At 47.5% G+C, this 24,976-nt stretch overlaps 1 protein-coding gene across 6 annotated transcripts in view; it reads right to left on the reverse strand.

Moving 5' to 3' along the window:
• The window catches only part of Exn (Ephexin), a 191,481-nt gene that overhangs the window by 108,014 nt on the left and 58,491 nt on the right, over positions 1-24,976 (reverse strand). For 4 of the 6 annotated variants that reach the window (XM_037419966.2, XM_037419959.2, XM_075890923.1 and 1 more), the window contains one exon: positions 23,435-23,495. The exons of the other annotated variants lie outside the window; for them this stretch is intronic. In XM_037419966.2, the coding sequence (XP_037275863.1) occupies positions 23,435-23,495 (61 nt within the window). The remainder of the gene's footprint in view (positions 1-23,434; positions 23,496-24,976) is intronic. 6 annotated transcript variants of the gene reach the window in all.

Genomic DNA, 24,976 nt, shown 5'->3' on the forward strand with positions numbered 1-24,976 from the left:
GTTGACATGTCACCATGTTAGACGCGCGGCACGCAATCTGGAGGTCATCAACGTACAGAGAATGCATCAGTGTGGATGGTATAACTTTGTTTACAGAGTTCATTTTCACAACAAAAAGTGTAGTGCTCAGAACGCACCCCTGAGGTACACCGTTTTCTTGAGTAAATACACGAGAGAGTGTCACGCCAAGGCGGACCTGGAAGGTTCGGTTGGACAAGAAGTCGGAGAGACAGTTAAGCATTCTGCCGCGGATTCCCAGATCCGCCAAGTCTCGTAAAATACCATACCTCCAAGTGGTGTCGTAGGCTTTTTGAAGATCAAAAAAGACTGCTAGGCAGTGTTGTTTGTGTAAGAAAGCTTCTCGTATTGTGTTTTCCAGCCGAACTAGGTGGTCAATTGTTGAACAACCTTTTTTGTACCCACATTGGTGGATATCTAGTGAGTTTTCTGTTTCGAGGACGTACGTAAGCCTGATGTTAATGACACTCTCGTAAGTTTTTGCAAGACAACTTGTAAGTGCGATTGGCCTATAGCTGTTTGCTAATGTAGAATCTTTTCCCGTTTTTAGGAATGGGATTATAATGGCCTTCTTCCAATCCGTGGGCATTCGACCAGTTTGCCAAATAACGTTGAAGAAAAACAGAAGGGCCTCGACTGTTTTTGGCGACAGGTGGGCGAGCATTGCATAGTGTATTGTGTCAGGACCAGGCGCTGTTTTTTTACCTGTGGAAAGTACTGTGTTCAGTTCATGGATGGTTAAAGGCGCATTGTATGGCAAGTCTAAGAAACCTGCTGTAGGAAGCTTTTGTTTTTCTATAGATTGCTTGTGCCTTAGGAACGTTTCTGAATAGTTTGCTGAGCTAGATATGTTGTAAAAGTGAAGCCCTAATAGGTCTGCCTGTTCCTGTAGGGATGTCTGAGTACCTGTTGTTGAAAGAAAGGGGATGGTATAGGCAGCGTAGTTGCCATTAAACTTGCGAACCTGATCCCACATTCTTTTGGATGTGACCGAGCTGTTTATGGATGAAACGTAGTTTTGCCAGGAGATTTTCTCGGCTTGCCTACGAACATATCTAGCTTTCGCTTTCGCCTTTTTGAAGGAGATGAGGTTATCGTACGTCGGGTACCTCCGGAAGATACCCCAGGCTTTATTTTGGAGTTTTTTGGCTTCTGTACATTCGTGCGTCCACCAGGGCTTCAAATTCTTTTTTAAGCAACCAGAAGACTGAGGGATAGCTCTCTTTGCTGCCACGATTATACACGTTGTAATCCTTTGATTCATTTCATCTACGCTCAGATTATCTAGACTCTCTTTATCCAGACTGGCTTGATCGGTAAAGAGAGCCCAGTCTGCCAAATGAAGTCGCCAGCGGGGTGGTCTGGAGGGTATGGTAGGAAGTGCTGTGGTTAGACTGATGAGTGCAGGCATGTGGTCACTACCGTATGGATTATCTATTACCTTCCATTTAAAATCTGTGAACAGCGCTGGAGAGCATAGCGCAAGGTCCAGGCAGCTCATAGCTCCTGAACTTGGGGAGCAGTAAGTGGCAGCGCCAGAATTTAAAAGACAAACATCGTTGGCTAAAATAAAATCTTCAAGTGTTTGTCCTCTAGAGTCAACTGTTTTACTACCCCAAAGCGTGTTATGTGCATTAAAATCACCTGCTATCACAAAAGGTTCGGGTAGTTGGTCTAAAATTAATTCTAAATCGCTTACGGTGAATTGCGTGTGCGGTGGAATGTAGAGGGAACAGACGGTGATGGTTTTGTGCGCTACAATGGTAACGGCGGCGGCCTCTATATGACTATTAATATGAATTTCTCTCACTGCTATACCACCTTTAACAACAACAGCCACACCGCCCGACAGTCGGCTTGCCTGCGTACGATCGCGCCGCACAACAGTGAAGCCTTTTAGGATGTTTTGATATCGATCACCTAGGTTGGTTTCCTGAAGGCACAAGGCTACAGGAGAAAAGTCGTGTAGTATTTCCTTTACGTCACCAAAATTGTTTAAAAGCCCTCTACAGTTCCAATGAATTATAAAAGCCATGTTGAATGTAAAAGTTTAAAAATCGAAGGACAAGTGAGTAGGATATAGTAGAATGGAGGTGACTTGCTTCTAAAAGAACTAAAAAATGCGAGTTCCAAAATGGTGCAGGTTCACTTATTTTACAGGGCCCTTTTCTGGCCCTGTAATTGGGGTTTTGCTTTTTTTGGAGCGGTCGAGAGTGTCTCGCCGCTCCTTAGGCGCTGCCTGCACCGCTGGGCCAGAAGTAGTGTCCATCGCCTCGTGCAAGACGTCGGACAGTTGCTCTAGCGAGCGATGATGGCGTTGTGTTGGCTTCGTCTTGGCAGACGAGGCCTTTGACCCCACCAGAGAAGAGGTCGGCAGGACCTCTTTGGCCTCTGAGCTGTCCCGGCTGGTGCCAGGTCTAGGAGAGGCCTCCAGTGTGGCCACGTTAGGGGAGGGTAGGACAGCCGTGGCTGCTCCCACCGTGGGGGCGAGGGGCGGTCGCCTCAGCGCACTACGCGTGGCCTGGACGGCCGCCTGATGCCGTTGTGGTGCTGGCCCCCGTTGCACCACTTCGGCGAATGATGACTTTTTAGCAAGGTACGGTGAGAGACGCTGTCTGGCTTCGCGGAAGCTTATGTTTTCCTTATATTTGATAGTGATGACCTCCTTCTCTTGTCTCCAAGCTGTGCAGGATCTCGAGTACGCCGGGTGGTCACCATCACAATTTGCACAGTGAGCTTCAGCATTGCAGTTGTCATCAGCAGAGTGTCCCGTAGCGCTGCACTTAGCACAAGTAAGCTGCCCTCGGCAGCTCTGTGATGCATGGCCAAACCTTTGGCACTTGAAGCAGCGCCTTGGGTTCGGAATGTATGGTCTGACGTGCAACTTCAAGTAGCCTGTTTCTATTTCGTCTGGGAGTGTGCTAGAGTTGAAGGTGACGATTATGTGCCTAGTGAGTATTTCCCTGTTGTCTCGTCTGATTTTTATTCGTTGTACCTGTACAACATTCTCATCCTTCCAGCCGGCCAGGAGTTCATCATCAGTAAGGTCCATGAGGTCATCGTCTGACACGACACCCTTCACCGTATTCATTGTTCTGTGGGCGGTGACAGTTATCGGTTGGTCCCCAAACGCTACAAGGTTCGTCAATTTTTGATATTGCGACTTATCTTTAACTTCAACCAGCAGGTCCCCACTGGCCATCTTCGTGGCTTTGTAGCCGCTTCCGATGGTCTCAGTGAGACACCTTGACACTAGGAAAGGTGAAATGTTACGGACTTTTTTGTCGGTGTTCTCACAGTGGATGACGTGATACTTGGGGAAGGTGTCTTTCTTTTTCTGGAGGATTTCAGCGGTTGCATCGGTGCGCCCCCGCTTCGGGGGACGATCATTTGCGAAAATGTTGGACGATCCCATTAAATGAGTACATTGTTCGGCAACAATGCCAGTCACCCACCACCGAGCCCAACAAGGGGACACGGCAGAGGTTGTGATGGAGCAAGCCCTGCCATGCCAACTGTACATCGTCGCTATAACCAAATATGGTGTACCCAAGGTAGGACCACCACACAAGGTTAACCCTCGCCGCCAGGAAAATTGGAAGTAAATAGAAGAGAGTAGAAGACAGGACAGATAGATAGCGAGAGATAAAGACGAAGATGTAGGCAGAGAGAGATAGGAAAAGGCGACTGCCGATTTCCCCTGGGTGGGTCAGCCCAGGGGTGCCGTCTACGTGAAGCCGGGGCCAAAGGGGTGTGTTGCCTCTGCCGGGGGGCCTTAAAGGTCCAATCACCCGGCGTCGGCTCAACCCCCAGGATCCCCCTTTCCCCGGACACGGCAAAGCCACGCACGGCTAGGCGTGGGAGGGAGTCGAAACTCCCCCGTTAGCTCGGGTCCGTGGTGTCGCTACACACCAAACGCCTACTTGCGCAGGCGCCCCTGCGGGGAGAATTTTGCAAATACTTGCTATAATAAGAAAGTTACAGGGGTTAAAACATCCATTCCAGGTAATTTCAAATTTTTGCACGGCCTCCCCACACTTGTATTTCATAAAAAGGGGGAAAGAATAGCACGTTGCCGTGACTCCACCCACTTTGGCATCATGACACGATATCAGTGATACGTGATCAGCGCAGCCAACAACCCAGCAGGACATCCCAGACATGAACACATGTTTAAGCATACAAAACTGGGCGAGTTGGTTAAGCTTCATGATGTAAAAAACCTGCACAAAAGACGACACACAAAAGCGCTTGTCCTGTGTCCTCCTTCTTTTGTGTGTCGTCTTTTATGCTGGTTTTTATTGTGATAGCAGCTATATGAACACTCTCGGCTAGACTTTGCCGCCGGCGTAGCCGTCACTCACAGTATATATATATGTATCTATATACAGTCCAGAACGCTTATAACAAACCTGAGCCTGATGCGGCATCCATTCGCTGTATCCCAAAGTTAGTAGTAAATTAAACACAGCTTTTAAAAAAGTTGCGAGTGAAAACACGAACGTTTTTTTGCCCAAGAAAGTCCGTGATGCACGTGTTTCAAAGAGCAGAAGCGATAAGGGCGGTCTCTAGTTTATTTCAAACAGCAGAGTGCTTGTTCACCGAGGCCCGTGGCATAAGCTGCATGAGGAATTGGCTTCAAAGTTTCGTCCTTTTCGCAATTCGATTCCTCCAAATCGCTCTTGCCAGGTACTTCAATCACAATGCCCTAATCCGTGCACGGTTCCGTGGTGTCGGCATCATCATCGGCCATAGTGAAACTATCGCAGCAGATGTTCCACCCACTCTCCCACGCCGGAGTCGATGGCGCGCTGCTACAAATCGCCGCCAAAGTGATCCTGTTCGGAAGCTTCAGGCTCAGCATCGGGCCCGACGACGACGAAGTCGGCCTCGTGAAAACAGATTCGCACGCATGTAGCTGTCACCGCCGCCCACGAAATATTCACCATCTCCAAAACCAACTACCGGGACGCACGTACCGGCAAGTTGGCTGCCAGGAGGTCAACAGCTATGAGCAAGCGCTCCGCAACGTGGCACCTAACGCGCGTATTACACTTAAGCCAAGCGGTAACACTTTCTACGTTTTCTTGAGCAGCAGGAAAAGGCATGCAAGTCCTCCCATCTGCCATCCAGATCACACACGCACCCCAAGAGCGAGCAAGATGCGCACACGCGACAAACATGCCAGAACGCGCGGCACAGCTCTGGGCCTCTGTTTAGTCAGAAAACGAAACTAACTCTTGTCAGTGTGGCTGGCGTCGTGAAGCGGTGGAGACGGGCGAAGGCTTTGTGATCAAGAGAGGAGAGCAGCTTCGCGAGAGAAGAAGGGCAAGGAGTTGTGATAGAGTGAAGTGAGGGGAGGACATGGCAGGAGGGTGACCTTGAAAACCAAAATACGCGGGAAGGAGGTAGGTCGGCTAGCTTGCTTGAAACATCCGCGAAACGCGCAACTCATGCGTAGAAAAACTTGAAAGAGTGTCTTTGCGAGCAGAAGTCAGAGCACGGCCACCTGGATCGGCGTGCGCAGCGATGTTCAAAGAATCAGTGGTCGTGGTCAAAAAATCGTTTTGTTGCGCCGCTGGGTTTGGGCGGTCTTACAAACTTCGATGTTTCGCGATTCCGCACGCATGTGAAGGGGACGCTGAGCCGAGTGCAAAATGAGCAAGAACAGGTCCTAAACACAAAATGAATCGCGAATTATCAGAGTCGGTGGGGTAGTGTACGTGCGTGCACTAGACGCAGGCGATCAGATACAGTCAGTGGCCAATGATGTTGGCACATGGTCTGGTCACTCCAGGCCGGTGACGCCAACAACAGTATCAGCGATCAAAAACAGAGGAGATGGATGACCGGTCTTTGAAAGATCAGTGGCAGTGTTAAAACACGGGCCTTGTCGTGTATGGGGGTTTCTCAGAGTAGCAGGGGGACAAAGCACGGTGGGGTGCGTAACAAAAAGCGGTCGGGGAGAGCGGCAACTATAGGGGCGCGGAGGCAGGGTTGGCGTTTAACAATAAGAATGTATGGGCACCTCGCCGATGAGTGGTTTCCCGGGAAGTTGGCTGAGCGCCGACCCCGTTTGCTGCAATTGATCGGTGGCGCTCGGAGACGTTCGTTGTAGGTGCGATATGGTGCCAATGAACAAATGTACATTTTTACGGTCACGCGGATATTGTTTGTTTTACGGGAAAGTTTGTTTTAAGTTGGGCCATTATATGTGGGCTCAGCTGTATATATATGAAAATGCTAAAAAATAACTCGGAAAAAGACTAAAGTACGCAGAATCGAACTTGGAACCTCTGAGACGTGAGTGCAAGGCTGAACCACCACTGAACCACCAAGGAGCACGTCCTTAAACGTTCACACGGCAAGTTATTTATGTCTACTACATACCGCTGGTGACGGGCATCTCGAGGAAGGGGGGGAACTATCGTGTTTTCACCATTACCAGCAAGAATGCGCAAGGAGCACGCGTCGTCAAATCATCACGATGCGGCAGTGCGTGCACTCTTCTCCAAGGCATACACGACGACCCTACGCAGAGAAGGTGGATGAACGCTTAGCCTTTATCTCGCAGTGGGGAGGATCGTACGTCTTGACTGGCTTTGGACTTTCACTGGAACGATTCTGTTGTAGTTACTGGGTGCACAAAGATCACTGCAATGATTGCACAGTCTCCGTTTGCAAAATGGGCACACTTTTCAAACGCAGCTTAGTAACAGCTGAGATGCTTATTCACCTTCACCTGTACTCGTGAGTACGTTTCGTGCTTCATTTGTGCGTGAGAAACACGGGGCATGTTTTGATATGGTTGCCATTCTGCCCGTGACCTTTCAATTTGTTGCTATTGTGCTCATTGCTTCGCTTTCGCGCCAATGCTGTGACTTTTTAACATCAGGAACACATGTCACAGCAAAGTACAGTTCAAGGTAAACCCTTCCCCCACCAGTAAAGTAGCGAGACACCTCTTTATTTCAGACATTTTCAATCTGACAATACCGCTTCTCCCAGTAGTCTCAGGCTTTACAAAATGGCAGAAGGCAGCACAGGAAAACAAAAATGCAGACGGCACGGCTGAAACTGCATTACTGCAGAGCCAATGTGCCGTTACATAGAGCAAAGTACCAATCGAAAAGGTCTGTGGTATGTAAAGTTGCTCATGGGCAAGCTTGCGTCACTGTGTGTATGAGAGGAATTGGTAAAAAAATAAATAAATAGGGCTAGACATTGTTATTAGAAGTGGAGAATCTGCACTACCCCTTGTGCTGTAATATTAAAAAAATCTGAGACTGTTTACTGGCCCTTCAGCTCTTTTACACACAAAGCTCCATTCTTGGTGGGAAACAAATTTAATAAAAAAATGGAATATTTTACAGAAAATTATTTACGCTCAAAAAACAAGAAATTAGCAATTCTAGTTAAAAAGATATGAGGTGGTCACATGAGGTGACCACCATGCAATAAGGGTGACACTTTCGGTGAAACAACAGCTCTTGATTTTTATAGTCCGTAGCGTCAACTACTTTTACGACATGGTCTCCTGCACTATCAACATAATAAAAACTGCATATAACTTCTGTAAAAACAAAAATAAAGATATCCCGGGTCTGCCCTCTAGAGCGCCTTGAGGACAATAGTAGCCGGAAGAAACCAAATGTAACGTGTCACATTGAAGCCCAAACAAAGTAGCGTTATCTCTGTGAGATTGCCGAAAGCTTTAATATATGCAACCTTTAAAATCCAGGACGTGGGCTCACGTGTTTCAAGAGAAAATAAAATGGAGGAAAGGTAGTTACCTAGGGTGAACACAAAGCTGGAAAGAGTTCAACTGGTGAATTCCATCTGGGGTCACAAAAGTGGTATTTTCATAGTCTATGTTATTGACAGCGATTCGCCACTACCCGGATCAAAGGTATAAAAAATTTTAGGCAGTCGTCAATATGCAGTAGCAGGTAAAATTCTTTGTTATTATCTTGTTCACGTGTTGGTAGTCGACTCATCACACTAATATCAACAACTTTAATACTTTCTTCTGACAAGAAAACAGAGGAAATCAAAGGAGTACAAGATTGCTCAATTATGTTTTTGGCAAACATCTAGTCCACTCACACTTGAATTTTGTTACGCTCAGTTGGAGATACACGGTATGGCCGTCAATGTACCAAAGAGGCATCGCCGGGGTTAATGCGGAGCTTTAAAGCATTGGTTTGACCTAGCAGACGGGCACTACAGTCAAATACATCTCAGTATGATTCATAGATGCTAAGGAGCACATTCAGTTCAGTTCAGTTTATTTCCTTAAAGGCCCCAGTTATAGGGGTCTCACATAAGGGGTGGGGAAAACATGTAATGGGTAAATCCAAATAAAAAGAAAAACCAATAGAACTTTGGAAAAAGAGGAGAAAGTAAAAGAAAGAAATGTTGATACACTGTTAAAACGAGAAGACGTGCTAAGTAATTAATTTGGTAACATTAGAAGAAACAACATGATGTGGCAATATATTGTAATAATCATTGAAAATCTTGCACAAAATTAACACTGTACAAATAAATACAATAATAAACAATGAACACTGTAGAAATAAAGACTCACGTTAAGTACAAATGGCAACTAATTTGGTAAAACAGCAGACACAGCAGCATAAAACATGTGGCGGTTATTTGTAGATACAACATGGTGCGGAAGGGCATTCCACTCCGACGCTGTACGAGAAAAAAAATGAAGTGCTATCCAATCGTAAGCGCGAACATTTCAGTTTTATCTCAATGCCTCAATTCTCAGTCTTGTCTCAATGGCTTGGAGTGGCCAAACACACAAGGGTAAGGTGAGGCGAGTGGTTATATGCTATCTACGATCGCATCTGCCATGGTTTTGTCCCAAAGAGTTTGAGGAAAGCAGCGTTGCTCGACTGGTCTAGCATTGGACGTACGCACTTTTGGAGTTCAGTCAGTTATGCCGTCGCCATACATGATCGTGTCACAAATGACCGCGGTTTCTTCCACAGCAGCTGTAGTATGGTTGTGGCAATGACAACCATGAAAATGCACAAGTGCATGTGCTGGTCGCACTCGTATTTCCGAAGCTTTGAGCACGTTGCTCTCGGTGTTCATTCAACGGTTTCGGTAGTACAGTTCATATCATGCACCGCGATTAGGAAAAGTGTTCAAAATATTCGATTTTCGCCCCAATGAACATAGATGAATTTTGCTGGGGAATTTCATGAACTTGCGTGCCATGGTTTCACATCACTGAGATTCTACTGTACGTTTAGATGAACGCCTCCTCAATTTGTTTATAATAAACTGCGATGGATTCGCAGAAAGCCTGTAAGAGATTGACGTGCATTTTTGTCGATGTGGCCAGATCACGCACAGAAATTTCAATTTCCGGGAGATTTTCATGACAACCGTACCAACAGAAAAAGTGGCTGAAATCCGGGAGGCTTGGCAGGTATGCGGATGTAATGGGTGCAAGCACATAGCCACTCTCAGCTATATATGGCGAAGGCATTACAAGGGTCCAAGTCACTGTTGAAGCAAGGGTAACATCAGTGGTTCAGTAAGTGAGAACGGTGAGAAGAACTGAAGTATGATGGCCGACAATAGTAACGCGTGCCAATGAAAGTAGCCGCACCACCAGTAATACAAACTCTGCATGACGAGGCTCATGCATCGTGGTCACGGAGAAGAATTTTAAAATAAGGCTGAACCTCCAATCACTAATCTTTCACACGACAAGTAACACAATCAATAATCATCTGGCACACTAAACCGCGTGTACTCCTGGATTTCGCATCATGCGCTCAACGCTACATAAGAACCTGTTGCTCAGAGCCCCGCCGCGGTGGTCCAGTGGCTAAGGTTCTCGGCTGCGGTCGCGGGATCGAATCCCGGCTGCGGCGGCTGCATTTCCAATGGAGGCGGAAATGTTGTAGGCCCGTGTGCTCAGATGTGGGTGCATGTTAAAGAACACCAGGTGGTCGAAATTTCCGGAGTCCTCCACTATGGCATCTCTCATAATCATATGGTGGTTTTGGGACGCTAAACCCTACATATCAATCAAATCAACCTGTTGCTCAGCCGTCACTCTATTGTGAACAAGAGATCCGTACGAATCGCGTAAAGTCATTTATTATGTTTCACATTGGTCAGTGACCTGTTTTTCAAGAGAGTTGAAAATGTGCGTTCTGAAGTTGATGTGGAGACAGGAAGCGTAGCAAAGATGCCAGGAAGGCAGTGAATGGTGGAAAAAAATTCAGCATTCTACATGCTTAGGGCACTCAAAGCGCCTGCTGCGAGATTCGCTTCGGGGACTTTAGACCATTTTTTTCTCCACAGCATCGATTCCCCTTTGATCCCAGACGCACGCTCACAGAGGTAAAATTGCGCTGCATCAGTGATTCGAGAAATGCTTGTTGATGCACAATATTTTGGTAAGATCATTTGAACACCCACTACAACACTTGTGTGGCTCTCAAAACGCTCTTTGAGCTGGTTTTCTAGGTTGGCCAAGAAAGGCGAACACAATAGTACTCTTATGGATTGGCAGCAGGTGCCTTATATTTTTGGCTTTGCCTCAAGACCGTTCGTGGCAGTGCCTTTTCTACATTCACATCGCTTAGAAGACGACAAGCCTCTTCAAAAACTTCGTGAATTTCTTGGATTCGTCTGCTCTGTTTTCAATGAGGATGCTGACAAAGTCATTGACGTGGTCACACGCCTGCAACAAGTCACAGTCGACCTTTTGCAAAAACTTGAAAAGTGGCAATATCAGAGAAAACAGCCAGCTGCTTACGGATAGGGAGAGCACAAATTCAGGCTTAGTGATCGCACTTAGCAGCTGGCATGCTTTAGACAACATATCTGATGACACAGCCCCCACTAAGTCTTCATGGAATCTAGTCATCGGCATGTAAAGTTCCAAGAAAGCATTGGGTGGCTTTCAACCCACCTTGTCTGGCAGAGGGACATTCTTCCTTGTTGTTCTGTTTTAACTTGATCTTGTAGATGGTTAAATCATTTAAGGGCCTTGACAAATGAACACACAGAAGAAACAGTTCCTAAGTCATTTCAAATGCTAGACAGCTGGCACAAATGGAGCAATGGCAGGGTTAAGGAGTGAGCGCCACAATGAACATAGAAGGCTTTTGGAAATGTCTCTCAAATGACCGCTTGAACACTGTTTAGGTGCCCACTCATGGAAGCTGCACCATCGTAGCCCTGCGCACAAAGTAAAGTTAAATCAAGGTCGTGGCTTCGTAGAGTGCTCAAAACGCTGTGTGCTAGGGCTTTGCAGGAGAGTTGATGCACAGGAACAAAAATTTTAAAATCTTCTCGAAGTACACAATGCTCTGTTGTGTGCTTGTCGACATATCGGACACAAAGACAGAGCTTCGCAGTGCAGAAAATGTCTGTCGCTACGTCAGGGAGGATTGAAAAACAAGCAGAAGCGTTGCCTCGGTTCACCATTTTGCTCTGAATGATTTGGACACAAATATCACTTTAAAGTGCGCCTGTGTACATGGTACAGGCGGGAGATGTTTAAATAGACTTCTTTAAGCGAGCATCTCCACATGCGGCCCTCATTCTGAGAAGTGCGCGAAAGTTCCCATTGTTCATGATGGCAAACCCTTCGGCCAAACCGATAGGACCGCAGTCATCTATTTCGCAAAGTGCCACTTCTTGACGTCTGCAAAACATCGCCGTTTCAATTATCGGCACCATATTTTTCCGGTTCTCCTCCTTTTTTTTTTTTTTCACTGCAGTGTCCAATAGACTTTTCATGTCACACATAAGTTCCGAGTGAACTCCAAGAAAACCCTCCGACTGTGATGCGGACTTTACATGGCAGCTGCTGACTGCATGACATTTGAAGGCGTCCATGGCTTCTTTGTAGTTCATGAAAGCTTTTGTCGCGAAGCAACCCAAGCGCTGATGTTTCCCCTTTCCAGCACATTCTTTGGGGAAGAGTGTGCAAAATTTACAGAGTGCTTCTCCCAAAAGCTCTGAATACACAAGCCACGGGTAGCTAGTCACCTAATAAGGTTGGAAGCGCAGATTTCGAGTTGTTGTGGGTGGAAAATTGTAGTTATCCAGAGGATTCCAGGGGCTATGCAGGAGTATTTTTTTAAGGTGAAGTTTGATTGATATGTGGGGTTCACCGTCTCAAAACCTCCATATGATTATGAGAGGCGCCGTAGTGGAAGGCTCCGGAAATTTCAACCGTCTGGGGTTCTTTAACCGGCATGCAAATCTGAGCACACGGGCCTACAGCATTTACGCTTCCATTTTAAGGTGGGGTCGACCACAGTCTTTGTGACAATGTCTCAATAGGCTACACATGCATGTTGTACGTGGAGTCACAATCACAACAACATGCGAAGGCTACGCTACCCACCTCATTCGTGTCCACGCCTCTGTTCTTCGTTGTTGGCGCAGTAATGCTGGCTGCTGAAACACATTGTTGTGAAACAGGGTGCACTTCACTACAGCTGAGTAGATTCTGGAACGGAAGAACGCGGCTTGTCCGAGCTTCGACACCGAACTGAAGGCTTGTCACAGAATGACAGCCTCCTAGTTGTGAGTTAACGTGGTTGTTTGATCCTTGAACATGCTCGTCCATAATCACTCGAGCCTTTTTCATAAAGTAGTAAGCCAGGCTCGCTTGCTTGGAATTCGAGTCATGCTTTTTCATGGTGTCATTGTATCCTAAAGGCTATGAACGAACTAGCAGGTTTCACAAAAATCCTTTTAAGAATAAGAGGCAAAAGTTTGCTATGCGACAGCAGCCTCGATTTTCTTCCCTGGCTTCAAAACCGCGACGCGAACCAGTATGCCTCTCACCCTCTGTCGAGCTCTCCGGCAAACAGTGAGCGAGCGACCTTTCACACAACCGTCGCTCCATTCACCGATTGATTGAGGGAGCAGATTTTTTGAACTCGCTGAGGCTGTTGACCATGGGTGACGTTTTCCCAGCTGCGATGTTGTGCTTTAGGGTACTGGAATTAATTTTACTGGCACGCTAAATTGGTCAACACAGACAGAGATGTTGTAGTTCTGTGTTGTTGCGTTGTCTTGAGTGTCTGAAACAACTGAGTTTTTAGTCGGAGGGGGCACATTTGTGTTCCAAGGGGGAGCACCGTCTATAAGCGACTTCTACACAAAAAAGCGGCACAGCATGTGTTATGCTTCTGGGCATGGGGCGAATCGACAGTGGAATACATGTAACAGTATTTCTTAACGCATCACATTTCTTATTGTGTCATTTCAGAAAGTTGTACGTGGAGAAGAGAGAGTTATTTTGTGCAAATGCTCTCTAAAATATTGACAGAAAAATATTTCGTGCAGTGGGGGGGGATGTTGAACCCCCACCCACCCCCTGGCTACATACCTGCGTGACGCTAAAGAAGCAAAAAAAAAGTGCCCCCACCTCCCCAAAGGGAATTGTGAGGATGCAAATGCTTTGCGTAGCGTTTATAATGGCATTTCGCATGTGAGAACCCAGCACTAGAAGAATAATGTTTTCTTTTTTTTTCCCTTACACCGTGCAGCCAATAGCGCTGTTTGCCGCACGTGGCGTTTTTTTTCGCGAGAATCGCGGTATGTGTTTTCAGATCTAGTAGCTAGCGTGCACGGTTAAAAAAAACGCTACACAAATGCTGGCAGCACAAACACTACTACAAATGCATTTCAAACGCACTGCATTGAGGCAGTGGCAAGTCACTTTTAAGTCAAGGAGGTGGGGGCTCCAGTTGCTAGGGGCAAGGATAAGCGCGCCCGCTCGCAGCTGTTGCAGACAGCTGCTGAGGTCGAAGCGTGACGTGGTGGGGGCTTCAGTTGCTAGGGACGCGCGCACCCACGGCTGTTGCTAAGGGAGAGGGTGATGTACAGATCCCGACGTACGCCTGACATAGCCAGACTATGAAATGAATTCGCATTTAAAACTGCACATTCTGTGCAGCTCAAGGAAGTTCAGTTAATGGGATTTAAGAAGACCCTGGCTGGAGGACTGAACAATGTAGTTGGAATCCGGCTTTTTCACGATGCTGTGGCACATGCATCCTCCTCTAGTAGAAAAGTCGCAAAACCTTTTGTGGTCTCGGAGGCCTTGATTCTGGCCCAATTCCAGTTCTCCCGACCCTACCAAAATGCCAGAGAGCAGTACCCGAAAATAGAAAAAGTGGATTGAAAACAGAAGCGAGAAAGGAGTTAATGCGAGCACTAAGGACGATTTCATCAGTGCAAATGGCCACAGCTTGATCTGTGGTTTCTGTATCACAAAGGACACTGCCAAAGAGCTTTATACCTTGAACTCCATGCTATGACCAGCAAAAATGAGTATTGCAGAAGTGTGGCAGCTTGGGCTAGTTGGTATGACATGATGATAGCTATAGCGCGAGAACAGAACGACGACAAAGAGACAAGAAGGACACAAAGTACACGAGCCCTCGTGTCCTTCATGTCCTTCTTGTCTCTTCGTCGTCGTTCTGTTCTCGCGCTATAACAATCATCATGTGTATTGCAGCAACGACTGTCAAACACAACATGCACTTGACGTACTGAGGCATGTAAACAGACTAAGCAAGTTATCTGTAATGACTGTATTAGAATGATGTATCATTAACCAGAACTGTACACGAATGCTGCAAGCAAGCAAAACCTTAACTCGATCCGATATTGGCACAATCTAACAGACAACCTGCATAGTAACCGTGGGGTTTTAAGGGGTGGCTGGCCCAGAATTCCTTAGAAACGGAGCTGAGGTACAAAGGGACATACAGTATCCTTACATGTTACAGCCTCAGCCACGATTGCTTGTCAGCAGCCACTGAGCATGAAATGCATGTGCCGCTTCCTTCATCATTCTCATTTTCTACTATCGAGGCACTTGCAGCCACTGCTCTTATACTGCGCCCTCTCGGGAAAAATAGGGGAGAAAGACATGGGCTACTGTCACAAACGAGCACTGAACAAAGCGCACACCTCTGAATTTTAACTGCTACTTGAAATCGAGGCGCCAGACTGACGCGACAGAAACCGGCGAAAAAAAGAAAACAAGCATCAAAGGACACTTCAGGGGCGCTGCTTCTCCTCTTTGAATGGGCCACGCTATGCTGACTAACCTCCTCGCATCTATCGCTGAGCAACATCCAGAATCATCGAGAAGAAAAGCATGAGTCACTTTCTGGTTGCGTCACAGGTCAAGGAGAGTTCTCGAAAAGTCTCGTCCTTTCCCCAGCTTTGGCTGTGCCGCAAGCCGACGAAGCTTCTAGAATCCAAGGTAAACGTATACAGTTGAGCCCACATATAACAGCCCCACTTAAAACGAACAATATCCGCTTGACCGTGAAAATATACATTGGTTCAATAGCACAAAATCGCACTTACAACGAACGTCTCCGAGCGCCGCTTATCGATTACAGCGAACGGAGTCAGCGGTTTGCCGACTTGCAGGGAAACCAATTTCGACCACTGATCAGGCATCGGCGAGGTGCCCACACATTCTTATTGTTAAACACCAACGCTGCCTCCACGACCCTCTAGTTGCCGCTCTCCCTAACCCTTGGAGGAAGGAAAGCTGTTTCCTTCCTCCATGCCCCGACTGCTTTTTGTTTTGCACCCCTCCGTACTTTGTCCCCCCGCTACACTGAGCACCCCGCATCGCCAGACGAGGCCTGTGTTTTAACATTGCCACCGATCTTTCGAAGACCGGTCGGCCATCTACCCTCTTTTTGATCACTGGCATTGTCGTTGGCGACGCCGGCCTGGAGTGACCAGATCATTTACCAACATTGTCGGCCGCTGACTGTATCCGATGGTCGGCGTCTAGTGCACACGCGTACGCTACCCAACCGACTCTGATAATTTGCGATTCGTTTCGTGTTTAGGACTTGTTCTCGCTCACTTCACCTTCGATTTAGCACGTCTCTCGCGCGGGTGCGGAAGTGCGAAAGCAGTTGTTGATTGGCACAGAACGAATCGCAAAATATCGAAGTTCATGAGGCCACGCAAACTCACCGGCGCAACGAAACGATTTTTTCACCACTGCCGCCGATTTTTCGAACACCGCCACGCGCACCGATTCAGACGGCCGTGCTTTGACTTCTGCACGCGCAGGCACTCTTTCCAAGTTTCTCTACGTGCAAGTTTCGCAGACCTTTCAAGCAAGCTACCCAACCTGTCTCCTTCCCGTGTGTTTTGGTTTTCAAGGCCGCCCTCCCGCCGCATCCTCCCCCTCTTTATTGCGATTCCTTGCCCTTCTCTCGCAAGCCTGCTTTCCTCTCTTGATCACAACCCCTTCGCCCGTGTCCACCGCATCGCGACGCCCACCATGCTAGCTCGAATTAGTTTCAGTTTCTGACTGGAAACGAGCCCAGAGCTCTTCCACGCGTTCTGGCATGTGTGTCGCTTGTGCGCGTCTTGCTCGCACTTGGTGTGCGTGTGTGGTCACGGTGGCCAACGAGAGGACTAGCACGCTTTTTCCTGCCGCTCAACGAAACGTCGAAAGTGTGATTGCTTGGCTTGAGCGTAATCCGAGCGTTAGGTGCCGCGTTGCAGAGCGCTTGCTCATAGCTACTGACCACCTGGCAGCCAACTTGCCGCTTCGGGCGTCTCGGTATTCAGCTGAGCGTGGAGATGGTGAATATTTCGTGGGCGGCGGTGACGGCTACATGCGCCGTCGGGCCTGACGCCGAGCCTGAAGCTTCCGAACTGCGGCGGCGATTTGTGGCAGCGCGTCGACTCAGACCTGAAAGAGCAGGTGGGACATCTGTTGCGATGGTTTAATTACGGCCGACAATGAGGTCGACACTGTGGAACCGTGCACGGATAGGGGCATTGTTAATGAAGTACATGGCGAGAGCGATTTGGAGGAATCGGATTGTGAAAACGACGATACTTTGGAGCCAGTGCCTCATGCAGCTTATGTCACGGGCCTTGGCAAACGAGCACCCTCCTGTTTTAAACGAACTCGAGACCGCCCTTATCGCTTCTGCTCTTTGAAACACGTGCATCACGGACTTCTGGGGGCAAAAAAGTTTGCGTTTTCACTCGCAACTTTATTTAAAAGCTGTGTTTCATTTACTATGAACTTCGGGATACAGCAAACGCTCAGGTTCGTTATAAGTGGGCTCGACTGTATAAGCGAGCAGCAGATGGTGGTGATCAGGAGATGAGTTTGCCGCCGTCAGGTGAAGTGCCGGTTCTAGAGTGACGAAGCATTTGAGATGAAGAGGTTTTCTACCTGCAGGTGAAGGCTTGTATTACAAGCAGGAGAAGAGTTTACTGCTAGAGGGCGAAGACGCGATCTGCAGTCATAGCGCATGAGTGACCGATGTGTTACCGGCGAAGAAGTTTTGTCATCGGAGTGCAGACATTTGACGACGCGAGGTACCCAGAAGAGAAACTTCAGGATCAACAGAACGACAATCAGCGCTGGACTTTGAGCGGGTGTTTCCTTGAAGAGAAGCGTTTAAACTTTGTTCCAAGAATCCAAGAACTTTCGACTGAGTTTGTTTTGCAAACATTTTAGTCTATAAGTGTTTTAATTAGTTAATGCACGATATTGCAGTGTAGCACATGTCTGTGCCCCTTGTTTTAAATGTGTTTTGCTGTGTTGTGCAGCCATTGTCTTGAGTATCTTGCACTTGGTGACGTATTGTATTCAATTATTGCCGAATGTGTATGTGTGTTGTTTGTTCTGCCGTATTTGAGAATATATTTTTGGTCTGTTGTCAACTCTCAGCTGCTCTGACTCGTTTTTTAGACCACAGCTGGCGTTTGCTGGCGCGTCAAATAGTACCATATCTAAATTGTCCGTGCTTTCGTGGTGCAGTTAAGGGGCTGATATGTCGGCCCTTGAAATCAGCCTGGCGATTGCCTCACTAAATAACAAGACCAGCGACAGCTACTTCGCACTTGTAGTCCACACAACTCTCCTGTCTACCCTTGGCCATGGCCGACTTCACGTGGTGTACGTGACCAAAAGCCGACACAGTCTGTCCACTTTCGCCTCAATAGCCAGGGCAGCAGGCTTTTTGCGGCTGCCCTGTGCTCTGGCCACTGTGCTTGTGGCACTCATCGGCGGCAATCGCCTTGCCGGTTGCAGAGCGCGGATGTCAGCATGGAATCTCTTTGCCTGGGGGTCACCACTGCTTCATCATTGTCCTTGGAAGGCTGCCAGTTCCCATGGCCCATGCTAGTCATAGAGTTTCCTAAATATACACTAGAGAGAACTCTGGCGCTGGTGTCTATGGGAGCTGCAACGCACGGCACTTCAGCAAGCATGGGAATGTTGGGTAGTACACGAATTTGTCCAATCTTGGTACTTCTGGCTCCCTGTGTCTTCATGTGGCTTCAAGCTGTTTTCTCACGAAACAAAAATCGGCAAATGTTCAGCGGTTGCACTTCAACACCTTATTCTTTTAGGTTTACCATTTCAAATATGGTCATAAAGTTGAAACGAATTCGTTCTTTTCTTGAAAAAAAAAAAAAACAGAAACTGTCATAAATGATGCCACAAGTGCCATTCGCTGCCCGCAAGCACGAAGAGTAGGCAAGTACATGTACTACCCATCATTCCCACGGTCGCAGCGCCAGAGACCCTTCTGGTTGGTTAGTTTTAGGAAACTCTATGATGCTAGCCACCACTTTATCCTGTGCCAACTGCTCTGTATCAAACAGCAACTCACTGCTTATGTGTGTCGCCCCACCGTTGGACTCGTCCTTGCTTTTCTCCTGGGCATGGTACTTGTGCACTTTATGTTTCCCAACTTTGGCATCTTCGGCATTATCCACATCGTTACAGACCTTTGCATCGTCAGAGCACTTTTGTGTCTTTGTCCCGCTCGTAAACTTAGGGGTTTGCATCAGCCTCATCGTAGTACTACTCGACTCCTTTCATCCGTTACTCTCCCTCTTCCTCCTCTTTCTCAGCACCATCCATCTCCTTGTAGTTGACCAGCCCCAATATCAAGTGGGAACTCTCAACATGAGGCCAACAATTCGGCTGGCATGCCGTTATAGCCTTCTGTGGAACAGGATGGCATCTTCACAGTCGTGCTGCTCTGGTGCTTGCGAGCTCTTGTAGCAAAATAGCCAGCTACCTGTTTAGCTGATGCATATCGGGTACTTTTCAGAAATATGACATGCCTTGGGGATCCTTCCGTAACAAAAGATACCTTGTCCGACTAGTCATTAACAAGTGCTGACACCTCCACGTCATCTTTGACCTTTTCCTCTTTGTCATCTGCACCTTCCCAGTTTACAATGCTGTGCCTGCTTTCACATCACCTTCGTCTGCTATGTTGTCCTTCTCCTTGTTCTCAGCGACTTCAGCACATCCTGCTCACCTGTCCCGACACCTATAGACCTCTTCCTCGCCGCGCTGGAGCTCTCCAGCCTCCTGCACTCTGACGATTGCCCAGGCCACATCAGAAGACAGCTCAGCACTTCTGTTCCCAAGAGGTCGTGCATACCCACAATTGTAGTTGGCGCCCAGTGCCACGGCGTCACACAAGCTCATCGTGTCCTCTGTGCCTACCACATGCACCATGACACGAGCACTGGTGCACTTCTCCGTCACTCCAGGTAAAGGCTCTCCTGCAGTAGAACCGGCAAGACCTATGGTGCGCAAGGACAATAGGTCGTGAACAGGTGGTGGCAGAACATCATGGTGCTCCTTGGAAGGTCAGCTGTAGAGCTTGCTGAACAAAGGAAGCAAGCTCAAGTGAAAAAGAAGTTGGGCCAAACAGGTATGGCTGGTTTTCAAAGGTGGCATCTCCGATTAACATGGGAGACCTTCACAGTATCATGGGTGCGGGGATCAGCACAGAAAAATAGCTCTTGAGTTTCTCGGATATATGCACTGGGTCCCTAGCCTGAGTCTTGTGCTCAGGAATAGAATTGGCAGCAGACATAGTATTCATAATTGACAGGAAGGAATTTGGCTCAGAGCGCTGCCACAAAGCTGTACCAGGACCAGAAAGGAGGCTGGAAGTACTGCAGCTGCATGGCGACACCTCGCAGGGTAACGAGCCAGACTCATTAGAGCAAATCAGGGTTCAAGAAGCTGCAAACAGTCTTGAAAGTAGAAACGTCATTAACAAAATAAACGTTCCTTTTGCTCACATCTTGGCCATTAAAGGTTGGAATGTCCAGTGTCGTCGTCGTCAAGGCCGCAGGCTATACACGCAGGTGGCCTTCACATGTGGTGACAGTCATCGAAAGCATGAGAAGGTCTGTGACCCAATCTAAAGACGATAAGGCAACGTCGACAAGCAGCGGTTGCTCTCCACTGTGCGACCTCTGTGTCTATGGCCGCACTGGCAAAGTTGTGGGGTTTCAGCTCAGAATCCCTTAGACAAGACTGACGCACAAAACGATATGTCCAAAACTCGGCCATGGCTGCGCATCAGCGGCTGCTGACTGCGAGCGCACAATTGTTCATTGTTCTCTTCTTGTACAATTGGCACACTCCCAGCCACCGCTTCCATATAACACAAATTTGCAGATGCTCCACCTCCATAGCCTTCGCTCTGATTCCAAAATATGTTTTTCCGGGGTATGTCAAGAAATTAATCAAGTGGCTGAGTGAGCAAGTTGGTTGTGTACACAATTGGGTATTTTATTTTCGTGCTGTTAAACTTAAAAGGGTCCTGAAACACTCTTTTAAAAAACTGTAGAACGAATTCACTGAAAGAGCTTTTTGCCTCACGAATGCAACGGCGCAAAAATTTTAAGAATCCATCCAGTACGAACGGAGTTACAAAGATTTGTCACACGCTGCGATCGTGTTCTATCTTCTCTCGTCCCTACGAAAGCGCTGAAAGCTAGGCAGAGAGGAATGGCAGGGGCAAAAAAAAAATTTAAAAGAATACGTCACACTTGCCTGGTGACCTTGTGCACTTTTTTTTCTTTTTTTTTCTTCGAATACGCGGCTTTTTCAGTGTGATCGTATGCGCGCGTGGACAAGTTGCAGCCTCTCGCAGTGATCCTTGTAATGACCGAGCGCGCCATGTTCAAATCAGCCAATGGCTGATAGATGGCCGATGGCTGATAGACGAGCGATTTTTGAGTTTCCTCCATCATTCGTTGAGAGAAAAGAAAACAATTTTTAGCTGAGTTGGAGAATTTATAGTGAATTCCAGCCAGTGTGCTGCACTGTCATATTTGGCTCGCGTGTTCTTGGGAGCCTCTACTACCGATTGGCAGCGTTTTCTGACCCTGCTCGAAATGTGTTGCAGTGACCCTTGAAGCACTTTTTGAGCACGGTCAGAATAAGCTGCCAATCGGTAGTCGAGGCTCCCGACAACACATGAACCAAATATTATAGCGCAACACGTGACCTGGAATTACCGTATTTACTCGCATAATAGGCGCACTTTTTTTTCAGAAAATCCGGCTCGAAGTTAGGGGTGCGCCAATTACACGGGGTAAAATTTTCGAAAATTTTTTCAACTCGGTTCTCGCGCTTTAAATCTGCTGTCGGAGTTTTATAACAAAACTGTGGAAGTCCACCACTTTGTCCTCATATGCTGCGGGCAAGCACTGGCACAAGGTGGTCCGCCTTCGCAGTGCGAGGCCATGGCGCCGCATGAAACGAGTTGTCCATCCGGAGCTGGCTTTGAACTTTTTTGCTTCGATGCCCTGCGCTCGGGCTATTCTGCGCGCCTCAGTCTGCACAATATCCAACGACACAGCACAGCCGTCTTGTCGTAGCTCCCGTATATGCCGGACCAGTTGCTCTTCGACATTCGGATACCTGCCGGTCTTGGCACCGCGGAAAGCCCGCCGTGTCTTCTTCGTCGCCTTAAGTTTTTCTTCTTGGTCCCTCCAGTACCGAATACTGGTTTCTCCAACGCCGAAATGCCTGCTTGCAGCCCGGTTGCCGTGCTCCAGCGCGTACTGCACTGCCTTCAGTTTAAACCCAGCCGTGTAGCTCGCGTACTTCCCCATGGTGGAACCAAAGTTCAATACACGACCACAACATACGCACACCGCTTGCAAAATGGCGTTTCTTTCTTTTTCGCTGATGGAGGTGATGGCGATCGAGCCCCCGGCGTTGTACACGTGACCTCCAAAAAGCGCGGCGATTTGGGGGGTATCAGTAATTGATGGAACAGCCGTTTTTTTTTTTTCCCTCATGGGCGCTTTTTTTTTTTTTTTCAAGTTTTATTTCGACAAACACGTTGGTTAGGTCGTTGCACTTCGAATTTTTTTTATTTGCTCGTCGATTTGCCTTCTTTTTTTCTTCAGGGTACGGGGACCGCGTTCCAACTGTAACGCTGGGGGGTAGAATCGTTTCTGATCACGGCCAAGTTCGGGGTGCGCCTATTATGCGCGGAATTAAAAAAAATCGAATTTTCCGCGACCAAACTAGGGGTGCGCCTATTATGCGAGAGCGCCGATTATGCGAGTAAATACGGTAACAATAAACAATCAAAGTCAGCTAGAAATTGCTTTGTCTTCTCTCGACAAATGGCGGAAGGCGCTCAAAAATCACACGTAGCAAGCCCACCTATCAGCCATTGGCTGATTTGAACATGGCGCGCTCGGTCGTTACAGAGATTGCCGCGGCAGGCCGCGACTTGTCGACACTTGCGCGCAATCACACTGAAAAAGCGGCGCATTCGAAGAAAAAAAAAAAAAAGAAAGAAGTGCTCAAGGTCACGAGGCACGGGTGACGTAGTTGTTTTGCCCCTGCCATCCTTCCCTGCTTAGCTTCCAGCACTTTCTTCCGGACGACAGATGAGAGAATGCGACTGCAGCATGCAGCAAATTTTTTAAACTCCATTCGCACTGGACCGATTCTTAACAATTTTGCAGCGTTGAATTCGTAAGGCAATAAGCTCTTCCAGGGAATCCATTTTATGGTTACTTGAAAAAGTGTTTCACGGTCCCTTTAAGTATATCCAGAAAGCGATCATGTATGATTTGGGTGAGCAGAAAACATAAACAGATATTAAAAAAATGTTTTGCCATAAATAACGTTTTGCTGGATGGAGATTGGGCACTTTTTAATGATTTAAATATTTCATGCGAGTAATAATAATATTCGGGGTTTTACGTCCCAAAACAACTAGATGATTACGAGAAACATTGTAGTGGAAAAGTCAGAAAATGTTTGACTATGTGGTCAAACATTTTCAAACCTGCACTGATATCACACAGTACATGGGCATCTACAATTTTGCCTTCATCAAAATCTGACTGCCGCGGCCAGGATCGAACCTATTTCCTGTGACTGTACTTTGTAACTTTCATCGTAGTAAAAAACTATGCCAGACTGTTTATGAGGCAATTCAATGCAGTAACTCTACTATTACTTGGCTCTTTCAGGGGCCTAGCTTAGCTGAAGCAATGCAGCAGCAAAAATGGGGAACACACAGTTCTCCTGGTTTGGCAAGAAGAATGCACTCACCATCTCCCACGTAATGTCCTCGTATGGCTTGTCACTTTCTGGCATGCTCCACTGTGAGTTACTGCACCAACAGATTACAGCAACCTTCTATAAGTGAGCACCACTCTGTTACCACATTGTTAAACGGCACTTAGCAGCCTGGTGCAGTTGTTTGGATGTCAACACAGTAAACAAGCAGTTCTTAACATAGTCACGTGGTTGTGACAGTGAATAGCGCAACATTCAAGCCAGTAAAGATAAAATTTTTTACTGGGTGAGGGTGTGCTCCGCAAAATAAACCAACACCCAGAAACAATGATAGCAGTGAACACAGTTGTCAAGCACAGTCAACTTCACTGCAGGAGAAATGTGTCTTCGTTTATTCATGTATGATTGAACATTCAAGTGTTATCACTGGTGCTTGCGTTACCTCTGCAATAAACACGACTCAAGCCACGAGTGCAACCTTACCAAAACAACTTGAGACTACTGCAAAGTTCTTAAACACTTGGGTACACCATGCACCAAGTGCTGGTCACAGATGTTTTTGCAAGTGAAGCTTGGTCACTTGAAAACAAAGATTAGAATAATAGTATACCACATAGATTCCACATGCCAAAACCATAAAGTGACAATGAGGCACATACCGTAGTGGAAGGCTCTGGAAATTTTAACATGCACCTAAATCTATGTATGTACACGGGTCTCAGGTATTCCGCCTCCATGGAAATGCGGCCACTGTGGCCAGGAGTGAAAGTATGTAAGTAAACTTGGCATTATTTACATTGTCCCATTAGGTTGTAATTAAATCTACTGCGACTGTTAGTTTTCCTCCTGGGCGTGGTTGGAAAGGCGAAGCATGGGGGAAGGAGACCGAAGACGTGGTGAAGGAGATCGACGTCCGCTGAAGTCTGGCCGACGTCAGCGGGGATCATGTGCATCAGATGTCGCATGCGATTCTGATTGCCGAGGTATGTTGCCGGAATGCTGAGCATCATTAAAATAGAATCCACGGCGGCGACAGTAGCGCTCGACATGTCCTGGAATACTGCAGTTGTAGCAGACGGGCCGGTTATCCGGAGTACGCCAAGAGTTTACAGGTGCTCGAGGTGGTAGAAAGGGCCGATTTACTAGATAAACCGAAACTGCTGACCTGTAGTAGTTGGTGGCTGGACTGTATGAAGGGAGCGGCGATTGGGCACGAGGTTGGCGGACGGCTTTTGCATAAGTCAGCGGTGCAGCAACTGATATTGGGGGCGCGGGCGAAGGGAGAAACTCGGCAACTTGCGCCTGATTAGCACGGCGAAGTGAGTGGTCAGCTGCTGTGGGGGTCTCGTTGATGGTGGCGACAAGAGAGAGCTGTCGAGCAACTTCCTTCCGGATGTACTGTTGAATTTGAGGCATTAACACGCTGTAGTCGGGGCCACTGCTTTTGCACTCCAAAGCCGAAATATCCTCTGTTTGCATATTAGCGTGACGTGTAGAAATTTGCTGCTTGCGCAGCTCATCAAAACTATGACATAGCTGAATCACGGCCGTGATGGTCTGTAGGTCTTTGGCCAC

This window comes from Rhipicephalus microplus, chromosome 3 (genome assembly GCF_043290135.1).
Source record: "Rhipicephalus microplus isolate Deutch F79 chromosome 3, USDA_Rmic, whole genome shotgun sequence".
NCBI classification, from domain to species: domain Eukaryota; kingdom Metazoa; phylum Arthropoda; class Arachnida; order Ixodida; family Ixodidae; genus Rhipicephalus; species Rhipicephalus microplus.